Source organism: Oryx dammah, unplaced genomic scaffold (assembly GCF_014754425.2).
Source record: "Oryx dammah isolate SB20612 unplaced genomic scaffold, SCBI_Odam_1.1 HiC_scaffold_5, whole genome shotgun sequence".
NCBI classification, from domain to species: Eukaryota; Metazoa; Chordata; class Mammalia; order Artiodactyla; family Bovidae; genus Oryx; species Oryx dammah.
The window spans coordinates 105,848,730-105,871,027 of record NW_024070189.1 but is presented as its reverse complement, the minus strand read 5'-3'; the positions used below and the strand labels follow the sequence as shown (position 1 = coordinate 105,871,027).

General features: G+C 40.7%; 1 protein-coding gene and 1 pseudogene across 1 annotated transcript in view; one reads left to right on the top strand and one right to left on the bottom strand.

The window, feature by feature from the left end:
* CANX (calnexin) overlaps positions 1-17,502 on the bottom strand; it is a 31,270-nt gene extending 13,768 nt beyond the window's left edge. Inside the window, exons 1-4 of the mRNA XM_040241388.1 lie at positions 17,299-17,502; positions 878-1,054; positions 542-615; positions 60-118 (exon numbers count right to left, since the gene is read on the bottom strand). Of these exons, the coding sequence (XP_040097322.1) occupies positions 60-118; positions 542-615; positions 878-1,051 (307 nt within the window). The 5' untranslated portion in view covers positions 1,052-1,054; positions 17,299-17,502. The remainder of the gene's footprint in view (positions 1-59; positions 119-541; positions 616-877; positions 1,055-17,298) is intronic.
* LOC120864918 lies at positions 7,393-7,493 on the top strand (annotated as a pseudogene).
* Positions 17,503-22,298: the final 4,796 nt, after the last annotated feature.

The following is a 22,298-nucleotide window of genomic DNA, read 5'->3' as shown; positions in this document are numbered from 1 at the left end:
CTATGGAACCATACCATATCTCAATCTGCTATTATATCTAAATCAAATGCAACTCTCACCATCATATTTGGCAATTTCGTCATCAGTGTCATCTTTCTTGGCTTTGGATAAAATCCACCTGTAATTAAGACATCCCCCCAAATTAAGAATCAAATTATAGCTGGCCTGTAAAAAGAAACAATGTAAATAATAATAAAAACAGGGACAATTCAGCTCTTCTTAGCCCACCTAATCACTCTACTTTCAACTTTTAAATATGTCTTTCAAGTAGTGATAATATATTATACTCAAATCAAAAATCTGTAACAGAAAGTACCGAACTCATGAAATAATTTCACTTTTTAAGACTCAAAGAGAAAAAAGTTTTTCTCAAAGAACAAAATACAAGGTGAAGGGGAAATAAATGGAAGCAAGAACCACATGTTCTAAAAGATTTTTCCTAAATGGGACTGAAAATAAAAAATACTATCTAAAAAAGAATCTACTATTCTATTTACATGATGTTTGCCTCTAAGATTTTTTCCCCCTATAAAACACTTACCCTGACAGAGTTCCTCTGTCAAAAGAATCAGCAAAATACACTTCCCCAGTTGGAACTGGAGCTTTGTAGGTGACCTGTGTTAAACATAAAAATGAATTAAGAATTAAAATATTCTCAGTAGGATCTATTCTCTTTGTTTGCTTTCAAAACTTGCATGACTGGCCCTCAAATTCAACCCATATAATTTATCTTTGGGACAATATAACAAAGGTTGACAGAGAGAGCAATAAGTATTTTAGCAAATTTTGCTTTCCCTACGGTAAGGATCCAAAATGTACCTTCTTCTTTTGATCATCTCAAGAGGCAAAACAAACAGATTCAAAGATCATGTCAAACCTTTGGCGATGGTGGACTGCTGGCATCTGGCTTCGGTTTTGAGTCTTCTACCTCTTCAATGACATCATCAAGGTCATCCTCAATGTCAATCACATCATCGTCATGTCCATCATGAGCTTGAACAAGAGCAGTTCCAAGGACCAGTAATATACACAGCAACCACTTCCCTTCCATGATCTAAATATTTTTTTAAAAAAGTACAGTTAAATGTATCACCTCCTTTCAAAAATTTTGAACCCTTCTTATTTAAAATTAAGGCTTTCAAATCAGAGCTGAAAGGAACTTTACTGTATTTCATTTTATAGATAAAGAAAGTGAACTCAGAATAACAGGTTTTCCTAAAATCAGTTAGTTAAAAGATCCAATTTCAAGAAAAAATTCAAAATATAACTCAAACAATTGTCCCCATATAGAATATCATGTTGGCTACACAGACCTAGGGTGTTCAGATATAATTTCAAAATAACTTCTTGCATTTGTAAAAAGCTTTACAACAGACAAAGCCCCTTTTACAGAATAGTTTAAATGAGTTAAAACATTACAATGAAATAACAGAGGAGTTAATTTGCCTCACATTAAAGACTTAATTTAGATTAGATGCTGCTGTTTTCCAAAGATCAACAAGAATAGGTATGTTTTTTAATTAGTGTTTTAAGGGACTTCCAGGGAACCCCGTGCAAAGCAGGGGACTTGAGTTTGATCCATGGCTGGGGAACTAAGATCCTACATGCAACAGAGCAACTAAGCCCACAGGCCACAATTAGAGACTCCATGCTCAACAAGATTCTGCATTAAAAAAAAAAAAAGATCCCACATGATGCAATGAAGATCCCACCTGTCAGCAACTAAGACCCGATAAGCCAAATAAATAAATAATACATCAGTTTTAAGATTCAACAAAAAAATATATTAAACCATGCTGCTGCTGCTAAGTCGCTTCAGTAGTGTCCAACTCTGTGCAACCCCAAAGATGGCAGCCCACCAGGCTCTGCCGTCCCTGGGATTCTCCAGGCAAGAACACTGGAATGGGGTGCCATTTTCTTCTCCAATGGATGAAAGTGAAAAGTGAAAGTGAAGTCACTCAGTCGTTTCTGACTCTGGGCGACCCCATGGACTGCAGCCTACCAGGCTCCTCTGTCCATGGGAGTTACCAGGCAAGAGTACTGGAGTGGGGTGCCATTGCCTTCTCCAAAAAAACAAAAAAATATATGAAACCATAGACCAACTATTTTTATCTCTTTTTTCTAAGCCTTCAAGTGTCTTACGTATTATATTAGACTGTCATGGATGGTAGTCAATCCTCTCTCCAAAACCACAGATCTAAAGATATAAAAACGGAGCCACACGGATGCACAAAATGATTTGGCAGTAGGTAGTATAGAATTTTAATTCTGCAAGACAAAGAGTTCTGGAGATGGATGGAGGTGAAAGCTGTACAACAATGTGAACATACTCAATGCCACTGACCTTGATGGTTAAGATGGTAAATCTTACAAGTATTTTCACTGCTATAAAAAAGATTTTATTAAATTAAAGAAAATAGCTTAATTTTTTGGTCACTTGTAAATCAACTTATTCTAATGCTGAATTTAACACCTAATTCCTTATAAATGCTACAATCCTTTAAAGTGCTTAATTAAATAGAACTAGATTTTCATGTATCATTTGGCGGTATTTCTTTTATTCATAAATCGTGGGTACTGTTTTCACAAAATGAAAGAAAGTAAAGCTCACTGGACTCCTAGGCAGCACAGAAAATAAAGAAAGAAAAGATTTTTATAAAAATAAAAAGTCACTCATCATCTTTCCTAGGACTGGTATTAGAGTTTAAAAACTCTCAATGTCAACATTCTGCTATGGCTTCTTATATACCAAGAAATGCCAGTAATTTCAATTTTTCACTGGTAAGGCTTCTATTCTCTACCACCAAAATATACAATGGCATAGCAATACTGCTTTGATTCACAACTACACTGGATTCTCTGAAACTAAACAGGCTGATTCAACACTTTTATCTAAATCAACTGTATACAACCTAAGAAGTCCTCACAGAAATAATGCTATAAATGGTAGTTGGGTTCCCAGGGATACTCCATAATAATCAAATTAGCCCACAAAATAGTTAAGTCAAAAAGGCAAATGTGATAAGCCTAGTAGCAATTAAGTGAATCACAAAACCAGTGAATTAATAAGGACTATGTACTGATGTTAAAACACTGCTGCTCAAGGAAAAGCTAATCAGGGAGATAAACTAACTACTTACCTTTCAAAAATGGGATTCAGGTAGGGTTTAGTGAGGGAGAGTACAACTGCAGAACAGGAAGACTGATTTTTTCTCTGTAATTTTTAGTTTACTGATATACTGCTGTTATGTTATGGGCTTGCAGGTGGCTCAGTGGTGAAGAACTGGTCTGCCAATGAAGGAGACCCACATTTCGGGAAGATCCGCTGGAGAAGGAAATGGTAACCCACTCCAGTATTCTCGCCTGGGAAATCCTATGGAGGAACCTGGCAGGCTACAGTCCATGGGGTTGTAAAAGATTTGGTCACAAGTAAGCAACTGAGCGCACACACACATACAACATATACCGCTGTTACAGGCTTAACTGTCTCCTACCTCAAATTTGTATGTTGAAACTCGAACTCCCAACATAACTATATTTAGGGATAGGACCTTTAAGGAAGTAATTAGGGTTAAAAGTGGTCATAAGGTTGGGGCCCTAACTGGTGTCTATAGTAAGAGGAAGAGAACCAGGAATCCACGTGCACAGAGGTAAAGTCCAACGAGGACACAAGATGGTGGCCCTCCGCAAGCTGAGGAGGAAGGCGACACCAGAAGCCAACTCTGCCAACGCCTTGATCACGGACTTCCAGACTGTACGAAAACACTTTTCCGTTGTTTAAGCTGCCCGGCCTGTGGTGCTGTGATGGCAGTCCAAGCAGACTACCACAATGCTCCTCAGGTTGAGTACAATGTCACAAGGCAGCTCTTTCTAACCTGAGCGTGCCCCAGGGGGCTTTCTAAACCAGACTGCTGATTGACGGTGCGCCTGCTGGGCCTCTTCCTTTCTATCAGGTTCCAGGGGATGCAACGGTTGCTACCTTGAGAACCACTGATGAGGGTTTATGGATCATCAACTTGTGCTTTGTGTTCCAGTTTATAAAAGCACTTTCACAGTTACATTATTTTGCAAACCTCCCCTGAGGTATTACTAAGATGTAGTGAAATGAAAACAACCCAATCATTTACTCAATATCACAACCAACAAGTGAGAGTCAAAGATTTCAGATCTCCTATTTCTATTACACTAGACAAAATGTGGCTGCATCCCGAACACTTTGTGATAGAGAGAGGATAGAAAGGCTAGTCAGGAAGGGTCCTGAAGGGAGTGGTCTGGAATGGAGGATTCAGGCAGCATTTAGTGAGTGAAGAGTGTGACTGCGGAACAGGTTGCTGGACCGAGGAACCCAGGAAAGGTGGCATCTACACGGGGGAGGCAGGATAAAGCAGAAGTTGTCCCGCAGCATGAGGCTACCAGCCCAGTCATGAACAACAGGAAACGCGCTTCTCTCCACCACCATTTCCCTACAGCCCGAGTTTCAGGACCTGGTTTTTCAGGTTTGAGAAGTCTCAGGCACATATCTGTTAACTTTCGCATTATCTAGAAGGTTGTTAAAGCCGTGGAGGAACCACCACTGCCAAACCATGACAAATCAGGTCTCACAGCTGTGTGTTTATGAGCCTAAGCCACTGCTAGTTTTACACATGCTACTTCAATATTTGCCAAAGTAACTTGCCAATACTCCCAAGAAAATGCTACACAGGTCTAGTTTCAAGAGCCACTATTAAGCCAGCCCAAACATTCCAAATTTTGTTAAAGATTTGGTCACACTTAGAAATAATTCAAAACAATATATTTTAAGGTGATCTTAATTCTCCACTTCATTAATGAAAATCCAATATTACCAAGTAACAAAACTCACCCTCATTTCAGTCCTCCTACCCACACATATCAAAAAGGATGTTGCACTATTATGATTTCTATAAGAAAACAGAGGAGAAATTTTAAGCAATCTTGGGTTTGACAGAGAGTTTCCCAATACATCAAAAGCTAGATACACAAAAGAAAAAAAATGGTTGAACTTACTTTAACTCTATGAAAGAAACTTGAGAATTAAAAGACAAATCAAGCTAGGAGAAAATATTTGCAAAATAAATATATAATAAAGAAATGTTTTCCAAAATGTACAAAGAACACAAATGCAACCAGTAAGAAAACAAGCCACCCAATTACAAAATGAGCAAAACATCTAAACAGATACCTCACCAAACAAGGTATTTAGAGGGCATATGAAAAGATCAGACGTCATCTGCCATTGCTAAGTCGCTTCAGTCATGTCTGACTCTGCAACCCCATGGACTGCAGCCCACTAGGCTCCTCTGTCCACAGGATTCTCCTACTGGAGTGGGTTGCCATGCCCTTCTCCAGGGGATCTTCCTGACTCAGGGATCGAACCCAGGTCTCCTGTAGCTCCTGCACTGCAAGCAGATTCTTTACTGCTGACCCACTGGGGAAGCTCTTTCATCTGCCATTATTTAACTGCAAACAATGAGATACTACAATACACCTATGAGAATGGCTAAGATCCGAAACACTAGCAAGGATGTGAAGTAACAGGAACTCATTTCACTGCTGGTGAAAATCTAAAATTTCAGGCACTCTGGAACATACTCTGGCAATTTCTTACAAAGCTAACCATAGACTTACTATATGATTTGTCAATCATGTTCCCAAGTTCTTACCCAACTGATCTGAAGACTTACGACTGGACAAAAACTGTCACACAAATGTTTATAGCAGCTTTATCCATAACTCAAAACCTGAAGAAACCAAAACGTTCTTCGGTAGGGTAATGAGTAAACAAACTGTAGTATACCCATTTGATGAAATATTGTTCAGAAATTACAACATGAGCTACCTAAACTGAATCACTTTGCTGTACAGTAGAAATTATCACAACATTGTAAACAAACTATAAACTATACTTTAATTAAAAAAAAAAAAAAAAGAGCTATTAAGCCAAAAAAAGACTTGAATCTTTAGTGGATACTGCTGAGAGAAGGCTAACTGAGTCTGAAAAGGCCAATGCTATATAATTCCAATTAGATCACATTCTGAAGGCCAAACCCTAGATATCAAAAAGAAAAAAAAGAAAAATCAGAGGTTTAGAGGCAGTGGTCGGGTTGAATAGGTAAGCACAGGGGGCTATTTTAGGCAGAGAAACTACTCTGTATACTGTTGTAATTATGGATACATGGTACTACATATTTTTCAAATCCCGTAAAATTTAACAGCACAAAGAGTGAATCTTCATGTATGGAAATTATAAAACTTCATTTAAGAGGTTGAGTGATCCAAGGATACACACAGGATGTGACAAAACAACCCAACTGTATTACAAATGTATAAAACAACCTCACTCAAAGAGGTGGCAGGAAAAGACTTTAGCCTAAGTAACTCTGGAAATCAGTGAAGTCTGCAAAACCAGACTATACAAAAGTACTATTCAAGGAAAACTGACTCATATGAGTATACAGGTTAGCCATTTGGATACTGCTATACATATATATCAGAATTGAGCAATTAAGTAAATGGATGGTGTATGGTAGGAGCCACTTTCAATGCTGAGCGTGGAAATTTTACGGACAAGCAAGACAAAGAGGCTAAGATAATCCACATGGTAATGGGCAAGAAAGAGTTAAGAGACCACAATATGAACTCATGTTTATCTTAATATACAGAAGATTACATATGAAATATTTATAGATATGTGCATATAAACCAGTTAGTATACATACATATATTTTCTTGCTCTATCAGTTAAGAGGGCATACAAGAAACTACACCTCAGTAGCAATACAATAAATACCCTAGTATCAAGGATTTTGCTTTCCAATATTATCTCCAATAAAAAGGAAACAGGGTTCCTTGGCTGATTCTAGGATTAGGGCAACAAACATATAAGACAAGCCTGGAATGTCTTGTACTGCCAGAAAGTGACGAAGTGTTCAAAACAAAACACCCACAACGATGGGGGGCTACATCAAAGAACAAAAGAGCGAGCAATGGCCAAAGCTGGAACAATATGAGCAATAAGTAAGTGGTACTAGATTATATTCTAAAGCACAAAATAAATGCCCATGAATCTACACGTTACATTACTGAATAAATAAATAAATGAGAGTAAACAAATAAAAGAGGCAAACTTCCCAGGCAGTTATTCCAAGTAACAGATACAGACAGTCCACTGTCAAGGAGGAGAAACATAACTCCCTACCTTACAAGTGGGCTACACAGTGCTCTCCTTCCTGGGAGCAGGGAAAGCAGGAATTTACAGTGGAGAAGCCCAGCAAACACTACTTCAGCCAGGTGCTCAAGGTAAAGACCAAAAGTGATGGCATGCTGACAGCATGTGGCCTTGACACACTGTGGTGAAAACGGTACTTTAGCACTCGCTTCGGCAGCACGTTAGTAAGACTGGGACGATCCAGAGAAGACTAACGTGGCTCCTGCGCACGGATGACACGCAAATTCGTGACGTGTTCCAGGTTTTTTGAATGGATGAGAAAGCTGTGGTACATAAACACAATGGAGTATTACTCAGCCATTAAAAAGAATACACTTGAAGAAGATCCGCTGGAGAAGGAAATGGCAATCCACTCCAGTACTATTCCCTGGAAAATCCCATGGACAGAGGAGCCTGATAAGTTACAGTCCATGGGGTCGCAAAGAGTCGGACAGGACTGAGCGACTTCACTTTCACTTTCTAATGAGGTGGATGAAACTGGAGCCTATTATACAGAGTGAAGGAAGCCAGAAAGAAAAACACCAATACAGTATACTAACACATATATATGGAACTTAGAAAGATGGTAACAATAACCCTGTATGCGAGACAGCAAAAGAGACACAGATGTATAGAACAGTCTTTTGGACTCTGTGGGAGAGGGAGCGGGTGGGATGATCTGGGAGAATGGCATTGAAACATGTATAATATCATGTTAAGAAACAAATCGCCAGTCCAGGTTCAATGCATGATACAGGATGCTCAGGGCTGGTGCACTGGGATGACCCAGAGGGATGGTACGGGGAGGGAGGTAGGAGGGGGGTTCAGGATGGGGAACACATGTACCCCTGTGGCAGATTCATGTTTTGTATTGGTTCTGTATGGCAAAACCAATACAATATTGTAAAGTAATCAGCCTCCAATTAAAATAAATAAATTTATATTTAAAAAAAAAAGAAAAAAAAACCCACAGTACTTTAACCTCTGTGGTCTTCTTTCCCAAAATCCATATTCCCTCTGATCATGAGAAAAACATCAAGGAAATCCCAACAGAGGGACTGCTGTCCTGACCAGTAGTCCTCAAATGTCAAGAACATCAAAAACAAAGAAAATCTAAAACACTGTCACAACCAAGAGGAGTTTAAGGAGACAAGATGACTAAATGTGATAAGGTACCATGGGACATGAGCAGCAAGTAAAAACAAAGGAAATCTGAATTAAATATGGACTTCGGTAATTACCGTTATCTGTTCATTAATTTGATTCTCCAGGCAAGAACACTGGAATGGGCTGCCATTTCCTTCTCCAATGCGTGAAAGTGAAAAGTGAAAGTGAAGTCGCTCAGTTTCCGACTCTTCACGACCTCATGGACTGTAGCCCACCAGGCTCCTCCATCCATGGGATTTTCCAGGCAATAGTACTGGCGTGGGTTGCCATTGCCTTCTCCAGATGTTCCACTATTATGCATAAAATATTTATCTCCTATCCCTCCAAAAAAAAAATTTCAGGGCTGAAATATATACCATTGGAATCTAGTCTAAATCTCTTTTCAGAGAAGAAACTGAGGTATAACAGACTGACTTGCCAAAAACGGTTATTGTCACAAGGAGGAGCAGAGGCCAAGTCTCCTGTCTCCCAATACTTCACTTGATAATTTTATACCACTTTTGCCTTAGAAACAAAATGATTTTTCACACATATCTAAGCAGCAGCTTTTTTCTGCCTCTAAAACTCTTCAAGGACTTCTCTGGTGGTCCAGTGGCTGAGAGTTCATGCTCCCAACACAGGGGAGCCGGGTTTGATCCCTGGTTAGAGACCTAGATCCTTTATGCCCTCTGCCACTACAAAGACCCACTGCAGCCTAATTACTTAATTACTTTGGGAAAATAAACAGAACTCTTCATGTGTCTTAACACTTAGAAACTCCCAAGCAGAGAGTGTAAGGGTTTCCCAGGTAGCTCAGTGGTAAAGAATCTGCCTGCAATGCAGAAGACGTGGGTTCAATCCCTGGGTCGGGAAAATCCCAACCTGGAGAAGGAAACGGCAACCCACTCCCAGTATTCTTGACTAGGAAATCCCTAGGACAGAGAAGCCAGGCGGGCCACAGTCCATGGGGTCGTGAAAGAGTGAGACACGACTTAGCAACTAAACAACAAAGCAGACGCATATTTCTCAGTTGTCACTATTTTTAAGATTATTAACAGGAAATATGTAACAAGAAGCTCAACAACAAAGCAATAATGCTTTAAAAAAATGTATAGCACGTTTCCGCCACTCCCAACTTCCCCAAAGTCCCAGAGCCAATGACTCCTTGATCTAAAATGTTCAAGAATAAAAGTGAAGAAACTATGTGCCTTTAAACCAAGTTAACACTTTCCAGCAGTAAAGAAACATTAACATTTTCTAAGTCTCTTCACAGTTCATGCTCACTAAGATACATTACCTCTTCCAGTGCAAGATTTCTCATATTCCTGAATGCCATTATAGCAGTTTCTCTCATACTTTCTGCTTGAAAGCCATCATTTTCTTGGAGTACTTCATTTCCTGATTTTCCTCTAAGAGCCATTTTTATTTTATTTTTTTTCTTAATCACCACAAGGCTATTACCTTAAACTCTACCGCAGTGCCCTTTTGAGCTTGGGTGCAAATGCTAGGTGGATGTCTAATTCATGACTAAACTACTTAGTGCCACAAACTGTCTCACAGTGGGCCCATTTAAATTCCTGTCTTGGCCAAATTACAAACTACTTACAGACCTCCAGGAGAGTAGCAATTAAAAATCAAAACCACCAACAAGAAAATCTTTTAACAGTTATGAGTCTACCAAAGTGAACTTTTCTTAAAAATACCCTTAAGTTGTATGTAAATATAGTTTTGTGTGGCTTTATCGTACAGTATCCCTTAACTACAGCAAAAGTGAAGTCAATAATACCAACAATATGAGGCCAAGACTATATAGGCCAAGTTATGATTTCTGTTGATCCAGAACTTGATCTGGAAATAAAACTTAAAATTTCTAGGTTTCAGAGAAGTGAACAGACTGCACTTATTTTTCAGCTAGATTTTTTCCCCCCTTTGGCCATATCACATAGCTTGAGACATCAAGGATCAAACCCAGGCCCCAACAGTGAAAATGCCTAGCCGTGAGACTGCCAGGGAATTCCCTCAAATGGACTTTCAATAAATACTGGGTGGCAGGGCTCAAGACTGTTTCCTGGCAGTTCCAAGACTGAAGTATAAGAATTCTGTATTACAAAGGGTTAAAGGAGAAAATGGGTCTAATGCCCATCAGCAAACCTGGCACATATTAAACACTAAATGAATGTTTGCTAATAGTGTTCAATTCCATGAGGGCCGACTAGTTATCAAATATTAAAAAAGAAAAAACTCTGACCTTCAGGATCAATAAAGGGTGTCCTTAAAGTCTGGAAACATAAAATGTATTTGCCCATGTTTTCAGAGTTCATGAATATTCTGTACCATTAGTCCTACCAATCAAGTTTCAGGAGGGTTGGAGGTGGATAACATAAACGCATAACCTTTTATCTAACTAGGAAAAAACATGCAGAGATCTGTTACCAGTACTTAAGACTCCAGCCTGAATATTTTGTCTATAAAAAACACCAAAAGCAATAGTTTTAAGTATCAACTAGTGTCATGATAAAATTGTACATAACTATGTACACCCAAGGGCAGGTAAAACCTGGAGAAATCCAAATATGGTCTATAGATTGTACCAATGCAATTTTTTCCTAGTTCTGATATTTTATTATAGATATTGTTATTTGGGGAAGCTGGGTATTGGGTACAAGAGATCTCTCTGTACTATTTTGCAACTTTTGCAGATCTGTAATTATTTCAAACCTGAAAGCTTCTCTTAAAAAATGTATTACTGGATCAGTATGGCTGGTTCGTTAGACTTGATCAAAGTTGTATAGAAACCAGCTTTAAATCGACCCAGTCTTTCAAAGCACAGAAGTACAGACAAAGACCCAGAAGTGTGAGTTGGATTAGAAATCTGAACATCTTGCCCCCTTCCTTCCAGTTAATAAGTGTTTTGCTTTTAATAATCAAATATAATTATCAGCCTATATCCAAGGCAGACAATCTCTACCACTGGGATCACATGGACAAATGTACACAAAGCCAAGAAAATACATGCATATACATTTATATGTACATGCATATATATACATTTATAATATACATGATAAATATTATATAATATACATGTAATATACATTTATAAATAATATAAATATTTCCAACTTGTGTCTCAATTTTCCAAGGACAGAGCAAAAAGCCCAGTTCTCAAAATCTCAGTCAGAAGGATTCTTCAAGAGACCTTAATCTATTCACTCTTAGTATTTCAGTTCACTTTTTAACTTTTAAGAGTGAATTTACCTTGAATTCTAGAAATGGAAACATTCTATTTTAAAACTGTCTATTCAGAAAATTAAGGCCTTATGCAAAAGGCAGTACAGTGTATGTGATGGTGTAAACTGCCATGTCAAGAGAAATCTGGGTTCAAGACTTTCTTGACCCTCTTTGTGGCCTTGGTTAGCTTACTAACTTACAGGAGTCTTTCTTCCCTATTTTATAAATGTAGCTAGTAGTACTACTAGCCCAAAGGCTTGCTGTGAAAATACAAGATAATACAGTCTATCAGAGTCCAATACTTCATAAGTACACAAATAGTCTGTTCTTTTGATACACAATTAGTACGACCACATCTTCAATTCCCAGACGGCCTACACCTTCTACATATTTCAACAAAGCTGAATGACTATGTAACAAGAAGAACTAGCTTTCTTCTCATTATATTCTATGATTTTTTTCTTTAACTCTTCCTCGCAATGGTGTATATACAACTGTAGCATTTGGACAGGGAAATATCCCTGTTTATCTGTGATTTTCTTATTTTCTGCTCTGCTACCAATTTCATGAATTCCTCTAAATTTAAGTTTATTTTTGGTTAATGGTAACTCTGTTCTCAGGACACATTCTGAAGAGTACAATTATTTTACTATACATACTGAAAAATATACATGAGACTTCAACTGAACACAAAATATTCTATTAGAAACATACACTTTCTGCATTGAATTTCAACAAATCAAAAATTGATTTAGAGCAATTTTAGGAACCGGCAAACACTAAAGAAAAATTAAATTTGTCACCTCTCATAGGCATGCTCACTAAGGGGCCATTCAAAAAAAAAAGATTTTTAAAACAAATCGAGTCTCAAATTACTTTTAAATTAAACTTTAATATTTTCAAGATAGTCTATTTTGCATCTATTTTCATAAAGATATTGGCCTATGGCTTTCTTGTAAAGTCTTTGTCTAGTTTTGGTATCAGGGTAATACTGGCCTAATAGAATGTGTTGGAAATTATTCTCCTCTCTTCTATTTTTGGAAGAGTTTGTGAGGGATTAGTGTTAATTCTTCCCTAAGTATTTGATAGAATTCACCAGTGAATCCATTTGGTTCTGGGCCTTTCAAGATTTTGTTTCTTAAAAGTAGTTAGGGGGACTTCCCTGGTGGGCCAATGGCTAAGACTCTGTGCTCCCAATGCAGGTGGCCCCAGATGGTCGGGGAACTGGATCTAAGCAACTAAGACCCAGGGCAGCCAAATAAATAATTTTTTTAAGTAGTTAGGAAATTTCACTTCTAATGCCTTTAATCCATGAGAAATTAGAAAGGAACAAATCCCACAAAAGGAATTTATCTCTTTACAGGGTCAAGAAGTTCCCTTATATTCCTAGTCTCTTAAGTGCTTCTACCATGAAAGGGTGTTGCATTTTATCAAACTGATACGATCATGTAGGTTTTTTGTCCTCTATTAATGCAATATATTACATTCTTTATTGTATGGTAAACCAACCTTCCATTTTTGGGTTAAATCCCACTTGGCTGTGGTGTTTAATTCTTTTTTATATGTTGCTGGATCCCATTTACTAGCATTTTGAGGACTTTTTATTTATTTGCTTAAGGGATATTGTTCTATGGTTCTCTTGTGAAGTCTTTCATTTTGATATCATGGTAATATTGGCCTTAAAGGATGAGTTAGAAGTGTTTTCCTTTCTTCTATTTTTTAGAAAAGTTTGTGAAGGATTGGTATTAATTCTTCCCTAAGTATCTGGTAGAATTCACTAGTGAAATTATTCAGTTCTAAAGCTTTTCTTTTTGGAATTTTCTCTCTTAAAAGTAGTTAGGAAATGTCACCTCTAATTCCTTTAATCCATGAGAAATCAGAAAAAACAACAGAAGTGACCTAGCTGGCAGAATTGGTTACTTTTTTTAAAAAAAGTGACTTTTTTCTTTTGGCTGCACAGCTTGCTGGATGTTAGTTGCCCAACCAGGGACTGAACTCGTGCCCCCTGCAATGGAATATCCAAGTCCTAGCCACTGGCCCACCAGGGAATTCTACAAAGTGATTTTTTTCAAAGGCTGAATGTAATTAAAAAATGAAGCAGTCTTTCCTTCATGCAGGCTATCCATTTACCTACCCTTTTAAAATGTTATGTCCCACTGACTTTAGACACCTTTAGACTGTCTAACTTAATCTCCACAAGCTCCGCAGGAGGTTCTATCATCCCATGTGCCACATGAGGAAACTAAAGCTAAACTGTCCAAGGTCACAGTTAAAAGTACGGTTAATGAGCAGGACTGGGCTGCTCATGTGGCTCAGCAGTAAAGAATCCACTGGCGAAGCAGGAGATGCCGGTTTGATCACTGGGTTGGGAAGATTTCCTGGAAGAGGGCATGGCAACCCACTCTAGTATTCTTGCCTGGTAAACCCCAAGGACAGAGGAGCCTGGCGGGCTACAGTCCACAATGTCACAAGAGTCAGACACAACTTAGTTCCTGCACAACAATGAGCAGCAACTCAGAAGTCACAATCCCTAATCTTCTACTTAATAACTTGGCATACTGGGTGAATTGCTAACTTCAGGGCCTCAGTTTCTTCATCTAAAATAACAACACTGTGTACTTTTTAAAGTGAAAGTAAAGTCGCTCAGTCATGTCCGACTCTTTGCGACCCCATGGACTGTAGCCTACCAGGCTCCTCAGTCCATGGAATTTTCCAGGCAAGAGTACTGGAGTGGGTTGCCATTTCCTTCTCCAGGGGATCTTCCCAACCCAGGGATCGAACTTGGGTCTCCTGCATTGCAGGCGGACGCTTTACCGTCTGAGCCATTTACACTGGGATACATTTACACTGTGTACGTCTTGGGATAGCTATATAAACAAAATGCATGCAATGTGTTCATATTAGTACCAGGCTTACAGTAATGTGCAACATTATCAGTGATTTCTACTATTACTAGGTATTGCCCAGCGACACCATTTAAGCTTTGATGGTCCTAAAATGCTGAGTTTTAACAGCGATAAGAAACTTGGGGAAAAAAAAAAAACTTGAAGTCTTAGACTGAAAAGGAACCACTTAAAAGGAATTTGATTCCAGTCACAGATAACCATTTTACTACTACTTTTCATTCCTCTGGATTACATCTAGTCAAAACATCAAAGCACTTAATAGTGGGAGGGAAGTACATAAAATTCAAAGTGGTCCTTACTGTAAATGCTCATCCACTAGAAAAATAGATGTACACTGCCTAGTTCAGTTCTGAATTTTGCTTTTGATTGACAGGAACATTAAAATGTATCTTCCCATAGCACGTTCCTTTTTTGTATAAACTAAGTGGATTTAAAACGTGGATTCCCAAAACACTGCTGAAGATTCTAAGTTACTTAAAAAAATTAAATTCTCCAAATAATTTTCAGTTAAGCTTACTTTAGTTAACAAAGCATTCAGCCTGCACTTTTCTGACAAAGTTCAACTGTTATAGTTAACAAAGCATTCAGCCTGCACTTTTCTGACAAAGTTCGACAGTAAGCTGTACAGGTTTTAACTATGTTCAGGCACTGTTATTATTTCCTAGGAGTTGTTATGAGCTGCCAATTCTTCTACTTGCATAGTTCATTACTCCATTCAAAGTAGTTTCCTGTTCACCATCTTATTTGTCTCTCCTAAAAGATCCCTAATGGTAAGGTATCCTGGGCACTGCATTTTAAAGATGTGGAAACTAATGTTCATTTTGCTAGTTACCTCTCTGAGCCTGGAATTCAGGCTCCAGCCTGCATTTGTGCTTACCAACTCTCACTTCAACCCCTTAAGCTATCTCTCAGGGCAAAGTGAACTCTGTAACTGAAAGGATGCAAGAGCATGATTGCCAAAACTGCAGCAACAACTTCTGTCAAAACGTTTACCCCTCAAGGTCCTTGGAAGATAATGTGCTAGTTGAAACTGTTGAGTTAAGATAGTCAGGTAGGGAGTTGCTGACACTCATTATCAGACAGGTCAGGAAATGCGTTTACCGTGCCGCACATTTACTCCAATACACCGTTCATTCTGGCCATCTCATAATCCAGTTCCCTGACTTGTTTGCTTGTGCTGGTGCACAGGAGAACTCCCACACAATTCTCTACCTCTGCTCTTACTACAGCAAATGGACAACTCAGCAGTGATTCTATTCATGGCACTTAAAACATGGCTGTTAAAAGACTGACATACAGAATCATTTTCAAGATCAATACAGTTCCTCCCTTTAAAAAAAAAAAAAAAAAACCTGAAACAAAACAAATCCTCCCGCCCACTAATTCTTATTTTAAAAATTAAGCAAAATGTTCCATTTCCTAACTCAGAGGTAAAGAAACCTAACTGTGGCTCACCTTTGTCCCCCCAAGCTTTTAATATTCAGCTCAGTGTAACTTCCTCCAGCCAGCATTCACTTGTGTCATACCCAGCAGTTAATCCACCAAGCCCAGTTTCTTCCTCCTATATCCATAAAGGTGACTTCAGGTCCCAGAACTTAACCAACTCAAAAAGGATGGTTTTGATGTAGGGGACCAACATCATTCAGGCCTTAATTTATTTAAATCATCTATCAAGTAGTCAAAGTCTCTCCTGTCCTTTTTTATACACAGTTTAGTGGCTCAGAGGATAAAGCGTCTACCTGCAATGCAGGAGACCCAGGTTCGATCCCTGGGTTGGGAAGATCCCCTGGAGAAGGAAATGGCAACCCACTCCAGTATTCTTGCCTGGAGAATCCCATGAACAGAGGAGCCTGAGCAGGCTACAGTCCACGGGGTCGCAGAATCGGACACGACTGAGTGACTTCACTTCACTTTAGTTCTAACAACACCATCATCAGATTTTATATCCATTATTTGCAGAGAAGCGGGGTACAGAGAAGTAAACTGCCTAAGTTCATATAGCAACAAACGACAGATTAACGACTTGAACCAGGGCCTTAGCCTTAACCATCAAAACTGCCTCAACTAAAACTCCAACGTGATCATAAAATTAAGCCCATGACCTTGAGCCAATCATTTCAGAGCTCTGGGCCTCAAGTTTCCTCCACTATAAAATGACTTGCCCAGAGAGCTTTCGGGTGCTTTCCTGCCAGTCTTTGTGAATTTACAAACCAGATTACCTACTCCTCATCCATGAAGAGATATAATTAAATGTCAGGGCTTAAGTTTTCCAGCCACTGAGTGTTCTAGCACATTCTCCATACTCCACTCTGTGATTTTAATTTTCAAATACTGAACCTCTAATGCTAAATATTCTCTCTCGGCCCACTATCAGCTCTTTCCCCATTACAAGGGACATCGACTAGGCCCGATCCTATTCCAGACCTTTACCCAGTTACTCCAGGCCACTTCCCAGCTTCACAGGTAGCCAGCAATAGGCCTAAGAAAGCCCTAGAAGCAAAGCCAGAAGGAGAAGTTAGCTTTCTCAGAGGTCAAAAGAGGTTCTAAGGCACCTGCCACGCCTCCCGACCCCGGTGGCGCGGCCTGGGCCTGGCTCCCTAACTCAAGCGGCCCAGGGCCCGGCCTCACACCACACGGCCGGAGCGCCAGACTGGGCCTCAGCTTTCGAGACCCAGCCGGACCCCACGGCCCCGGCCACGCCCGGCTCTTCGGGCCCCCGGTCGCGGCGCCGCGTATCCAGGCCCCCAAGAGTCCTCGCAGGCCCGAACACAAGCAGGCCTCCCGTCTCACCTCGAGCCTCAGCGGGACGGCCGGTGGCGCCCGCGCCTGCTCCCACCCGCACAACCGGCCCCGCGCCGCAGAGAATACGGCCGCTGAGGCAGCACAGCAGCTGAAGAAGCACGACCGTCACGTGCCGCAGAACCAAGAGGCCTTGACTCCCGCTGCCGCCGCGCGAGCTAGCCCCGGAGCACGAAGCCCGGCCCTGAGCCCGCCCCTCGCTCCTGAGTAGCTACAGCCAGGGCCAAGGCCAGCACCCCCGCGCCAGCTTCTGAATTCAATTGGTCGATGCGACCATCGCTCTGAGGACTTTCCCGTACGCCCCCTAGGGCTATTCTTCGTGGAGCGTGGGGACTGGCTGGGAGCGAGGCAGGAAGTGGCCGCTGGTTGGGCGGTACAGAAGGGGGCGGGCTGGGGCGGAAAGGAATACTCCCGGGCGCGCGCGCTCTATGGCGGGACCAGCCCTTCAGGAGTTCCCGCGCGCGGTTGCATTGGTTCCTTAGTGGGCGCGCTTCCAAGAGTTGCATCTCGCTCTGTCTCTGTGGTTCCCACCCTTCTGTGCCTAGACCCGGGCCTCGGAGTCTGGCATTCCGTTCCCTTCTTTGGGGGTCAGATGTCAGCTGGCAAGAAGGGAAGTCTGGTGAACCATCGGGAAGGGCCTTGCCCCCGATGCAGCGAGTGCCCAGCGCTAACGGCTCCCTCGGTCCGGCCTAAAGTCGACTGCACTGCGCTGTGTAAGCAGGCGCCACGGTTCCTGCAGTGTCATTGCTCTAGGCCCAGCAGCCTGAGGCCACCTTGTTACCCAAGCTCAAATACAGTCCACAGTATTACAGTCCAGGTTTATTTCAATTTTCAATTTGTGATGTTTTCCTCAGTAAAATTATACATAAAGGGCACAGAGACACACTGACAATATTCAGAGAAAAAGATGGTGCAATGGAAAGATTTCAAACACACCACAAGTTTTGTAACTCACTTTTAGCATATCTTCAGTTTTGAATATGCTGAGAACCTCAGAAAATGGAAATGGTCTGTGGGTTTTTTTAGACTTTTATATGTCCTGGTTTCTGTCGTCCATTTGTTTGGATACCCAAAGGCTGAATGGTAGAGTGAAAAAAACTGTATTTGGTAAATGTAGCAACTACCATTGGCTTCCCAGGTCGTGCTAGCAGGAAAGAACCAGCCCGCCAGTGCAGGACACAAAGGAGGCCTGATTTCATCCCTGGGTCCAGAAGATCGGCTGGAGGAAGGCATGGTAACTCACTTCAGTATCCTTGCCTGCAGAATCCCATGGACAGAGTAGCCTGGCAGGCTACACTCCATTGCACAGAGTTGGACAGATCTGAAGCAACTTGGCAAGAGCGCGTGCAAACACACACACACACACACACACAGAGTTGGACAGATCTGAAGCAACTTAGCGAGAGCACGTGCACACACACACACACACACACACACACACACCCCAACTTCCCCAGTTCAGTTCAGTTGCTCAATCCTGTCCGACTTTGCAACGCCATGGACTGCAGCACACCAGGCTTCCCTGTCCATCACCAACTCCCTGAGCTTGCTCAAAATCATGTCCATTGAGTCGGTGATGCCATCCAACCATCTCATCCTCTGTCATCCCCTTCTCTTCCCGCCTTTAATCTTTCCCAGCATCAGGGTCTTTTCAACTGAGTCAGTTCTTCGCATCAGATGGCCAAAGTATTGGAGTTTCAGCTTCAGCATCAGTCCTTCCAATGAATATTCAGGACTGATTTCCTTTAAGATGGACTGGCTGGAGCTCCTTGCAATCCAAGGAACTCTCAAGAGTCTTCCAGTGCCATAGTTCAAAAGCATCAATTCTTCAGTGCTCAGCTTTCTTTATAGTCCAGCTCTCACAACCATACATGACTACTGGAAAAACCATAGCTTTAACTAGACAGACCTTTGTTGGCAAAGTAATTTCTCTGCTTTTTAATATGCTGTCTAGGTTGGTCATAAATTCTCTTCCAAGGAGCAAGCATCTTTTAATTTCATGGCTACAGTCACCATCTGCAGTGATTTTGGAGCCCCCAAAATAAAGTCTCTCACCTTTTCTATTGCTTCTCCATCTATTTGCAATGAAGTGGTGGGACCAGATGCCATGATCTTAGTTTTTTGCATGTTGAGTTTTAAGCCAACTTTTTCACTCTCCTCTTTCACTTTCATCAAGAGGCTTTTTAGTTCCTCTTCACTTTCTGCTATAAGGGTGGTATCATCGGCACATCTGAGGTTATTGATATTTCTCCCTGCAATTTTGATTCCAGCTTATGCTTCATCCAGCCCGGCATTTCTCATGATGTACTCTGCATGTAAGTTAAATAAACAGGGTGACAATATACAGCTGTGACATACTCCTTTCCCTATTTGGAACCAGTCTGTTGTTCCATGACCAGTTCAAACTGTTGCTACTTGACCTGTATACAGATTTCTCAGGAGGCAGGTAAGGTGTCTGCTATTCCCATCTCTGTAAGAATTTTCCACAGTTTGTTGTGATCCACACAGTCAAAGGCTTTGGTGTAGTCAATAAAGCAGTAATAGATGTTTTTCTGGAATACTCTTGCTTTTTCTATGATCCAACAGATGTTGACAATTTGACCTCTGGTTCCTCTGCCTTTTCTAAATCTAGCTTGAACATCTCAAGGTTCACATACTGTTGAAACCTAGCTTGGAAAATTTAGAGCATTACTTTGCTAGCGTGTGAGATGAGTGCAATTATGTGGTAGTTTGAACATTTTTTAATATTGCCTTTCTTTGAGATTGGAGAGAAAACTGACCTTTTCCATTCCTTTGGCCACTGCTGAGTTTTCCAACTTTGCTGGCATACCGAATACAGCACTTTCACAGCATCATCTTTTAAGATCTGAAATAGCTCAACTGGAATTCCATCACCTCCACTAGCTTTGTTAGTAGTGATGCTTCCTGAGGCCCACTTGACTTCACATTCCAGGATGTCTGGCTCTAGGTGAGGAGCCAGCTTTATTCCCTCCTGCCATCTTGGAAGGGAAAATGAGAAGGTAAATGTTAAAAGATGGCAGTACTAAAGGGAATTTAAGGGGATTTTTAGTTAGGAGGGACTGCTTTCATTAGAATGAACAGGGAAATAGGTGACTTGAACTGGATAAGGTAGGATATGCAGGGTTTCTGTAGTTGGAGAGTTGGAGAAAGGCTTCTTTAAATATGAAAAAGCATACAAAAATGCAGGAAAATGGGTATCATATATTTGGGGACATCATGTATTTTGGCTGGAGAAAGGTACGTGTTCATTAAAGTAATGGGAGCTTGCTCAGCTCAAGAGTTGGGTTAGGACCTAGCCAATGAGTCTTTACGGAGATAGGTTAAATTTTAAATTTTGGTTATGATTTAGATACTTAGGGAAGCATTATAATTATTATTTTTTAATTTGGACACAGCATATGGCATGCAGGATCCTAGTTTCCCAACCAGAAATCAAACCCAGTCCTGACAATGAAAAAGCCAAGTCCTAACCACTGGACCAACAGGAAATTCCCTAGGGAAGCTTTATTTTAATATTATTCCTGGGAGTCCAAAAGAGAGAGAAACTACCAGCTATGAGTCTGGTTAGGAAGCTACTTCTTGAAGTTGATTAAAGGGCAGAGTTAGGGAATGACAGGATGTCTAGAAACAAAAGCATTAAATGTTGATGCTGAAGACTGTACCATAGGACTCAGAAATCTAGGAAAAGAAGAACCAAAGGCAACAATGAGAGTGTCAGCCCAGATGACTGGTGGTAAAGTATAGAGCCCTAAAAGAGGGGGGGTCTTCAACCTCAGCTGATCCTGGGAATCCTGGGTCTGGACAGAACAGGACGATTGGTCCTGCTAGGGATTTTTCTGCTAAAGCATAATGTTCTTAAGAAGTTGAGGACAAACACCTGCAGGCTGGCCATTCCAGAAGATATTTCTAAGATTAATGGCCTTTTTTCTTTACCTCCTCACCAACCTGTCTCTCTGTTCTATAAAAGAAACTGGCATCCAAACCCAGATAAGATGGTAATTGTGAGACATAAGTCTTCCATCTTCTAGGTCTACAAGGCTTAACACCTCATCTTGTGGACTTACTGGTGTGTCCTGTGGGCCAAGCAGAGTGAGCTTGGACTTGGTAACAAGTTCAATTCAATTTTGATGCTAACTACCCAGTTAATCTCAGACACCACAGGTTTAAAGGCTGAGACTGCCCCCACATCAGATCCTCAGCTGCAGATGAGGTACACAGGCTACCCACAGGTCGCCTTGACCAACTACAAATTTGGGGGTTCCTGTGACCACCTCTTCAGGTTCCAAGAACACCACACAGAACCCAGGAAAATACTTTACTTGCTATCACAGGTTTACTAAAGTAAAAAGCTACCACTAAGGAATAGCCAAATAGAAAAATGCATAGGGCAAGTCATGGGTGTATATGTGTGCAAATGTGCAGAGCTTCTATACCCACTCAGGCATGCCAACCTCCTAGCACCTGCATGTGTTGAACAAGCTAGAAGCTCTCCAAACACCATTACTTAGGGGGTTTTATGGAAGGAGAATTACAGAAGCACAATTGCACTCATCTCACTTGCTAGCAAAGTAATGCTCAAAATTCCACCTCCTAGGTTTCAACAGTACGTGAATCGAGAATTTCCAGATGTTCAAACTGGATTTAGAGAGGGCAGAGGGACCAGAGGTCAAATTGTCAACATTTGTTGGATCATAGAAAAAGAAAGAATTCCAGAAGAACATCTACTTCTGCTTTATTGACTACACCAAAGCTTTTAACTGTATGGATCACAACAAACTGTGGAAAATTCTTATAGAGATGGGAATAGCAGACCATCTTACCTGCCTCCTGAGAAATCTGTATACAGTTCGAAGTGGACATGGAACAACAGACTGGTTCCAAATAGGGAAAGGAGTACGTCAAGGCTGTATATTGTCAACTAGCTTATTTAACTTATACACAGAATACATCATGAGAAACACTGAGGTGGA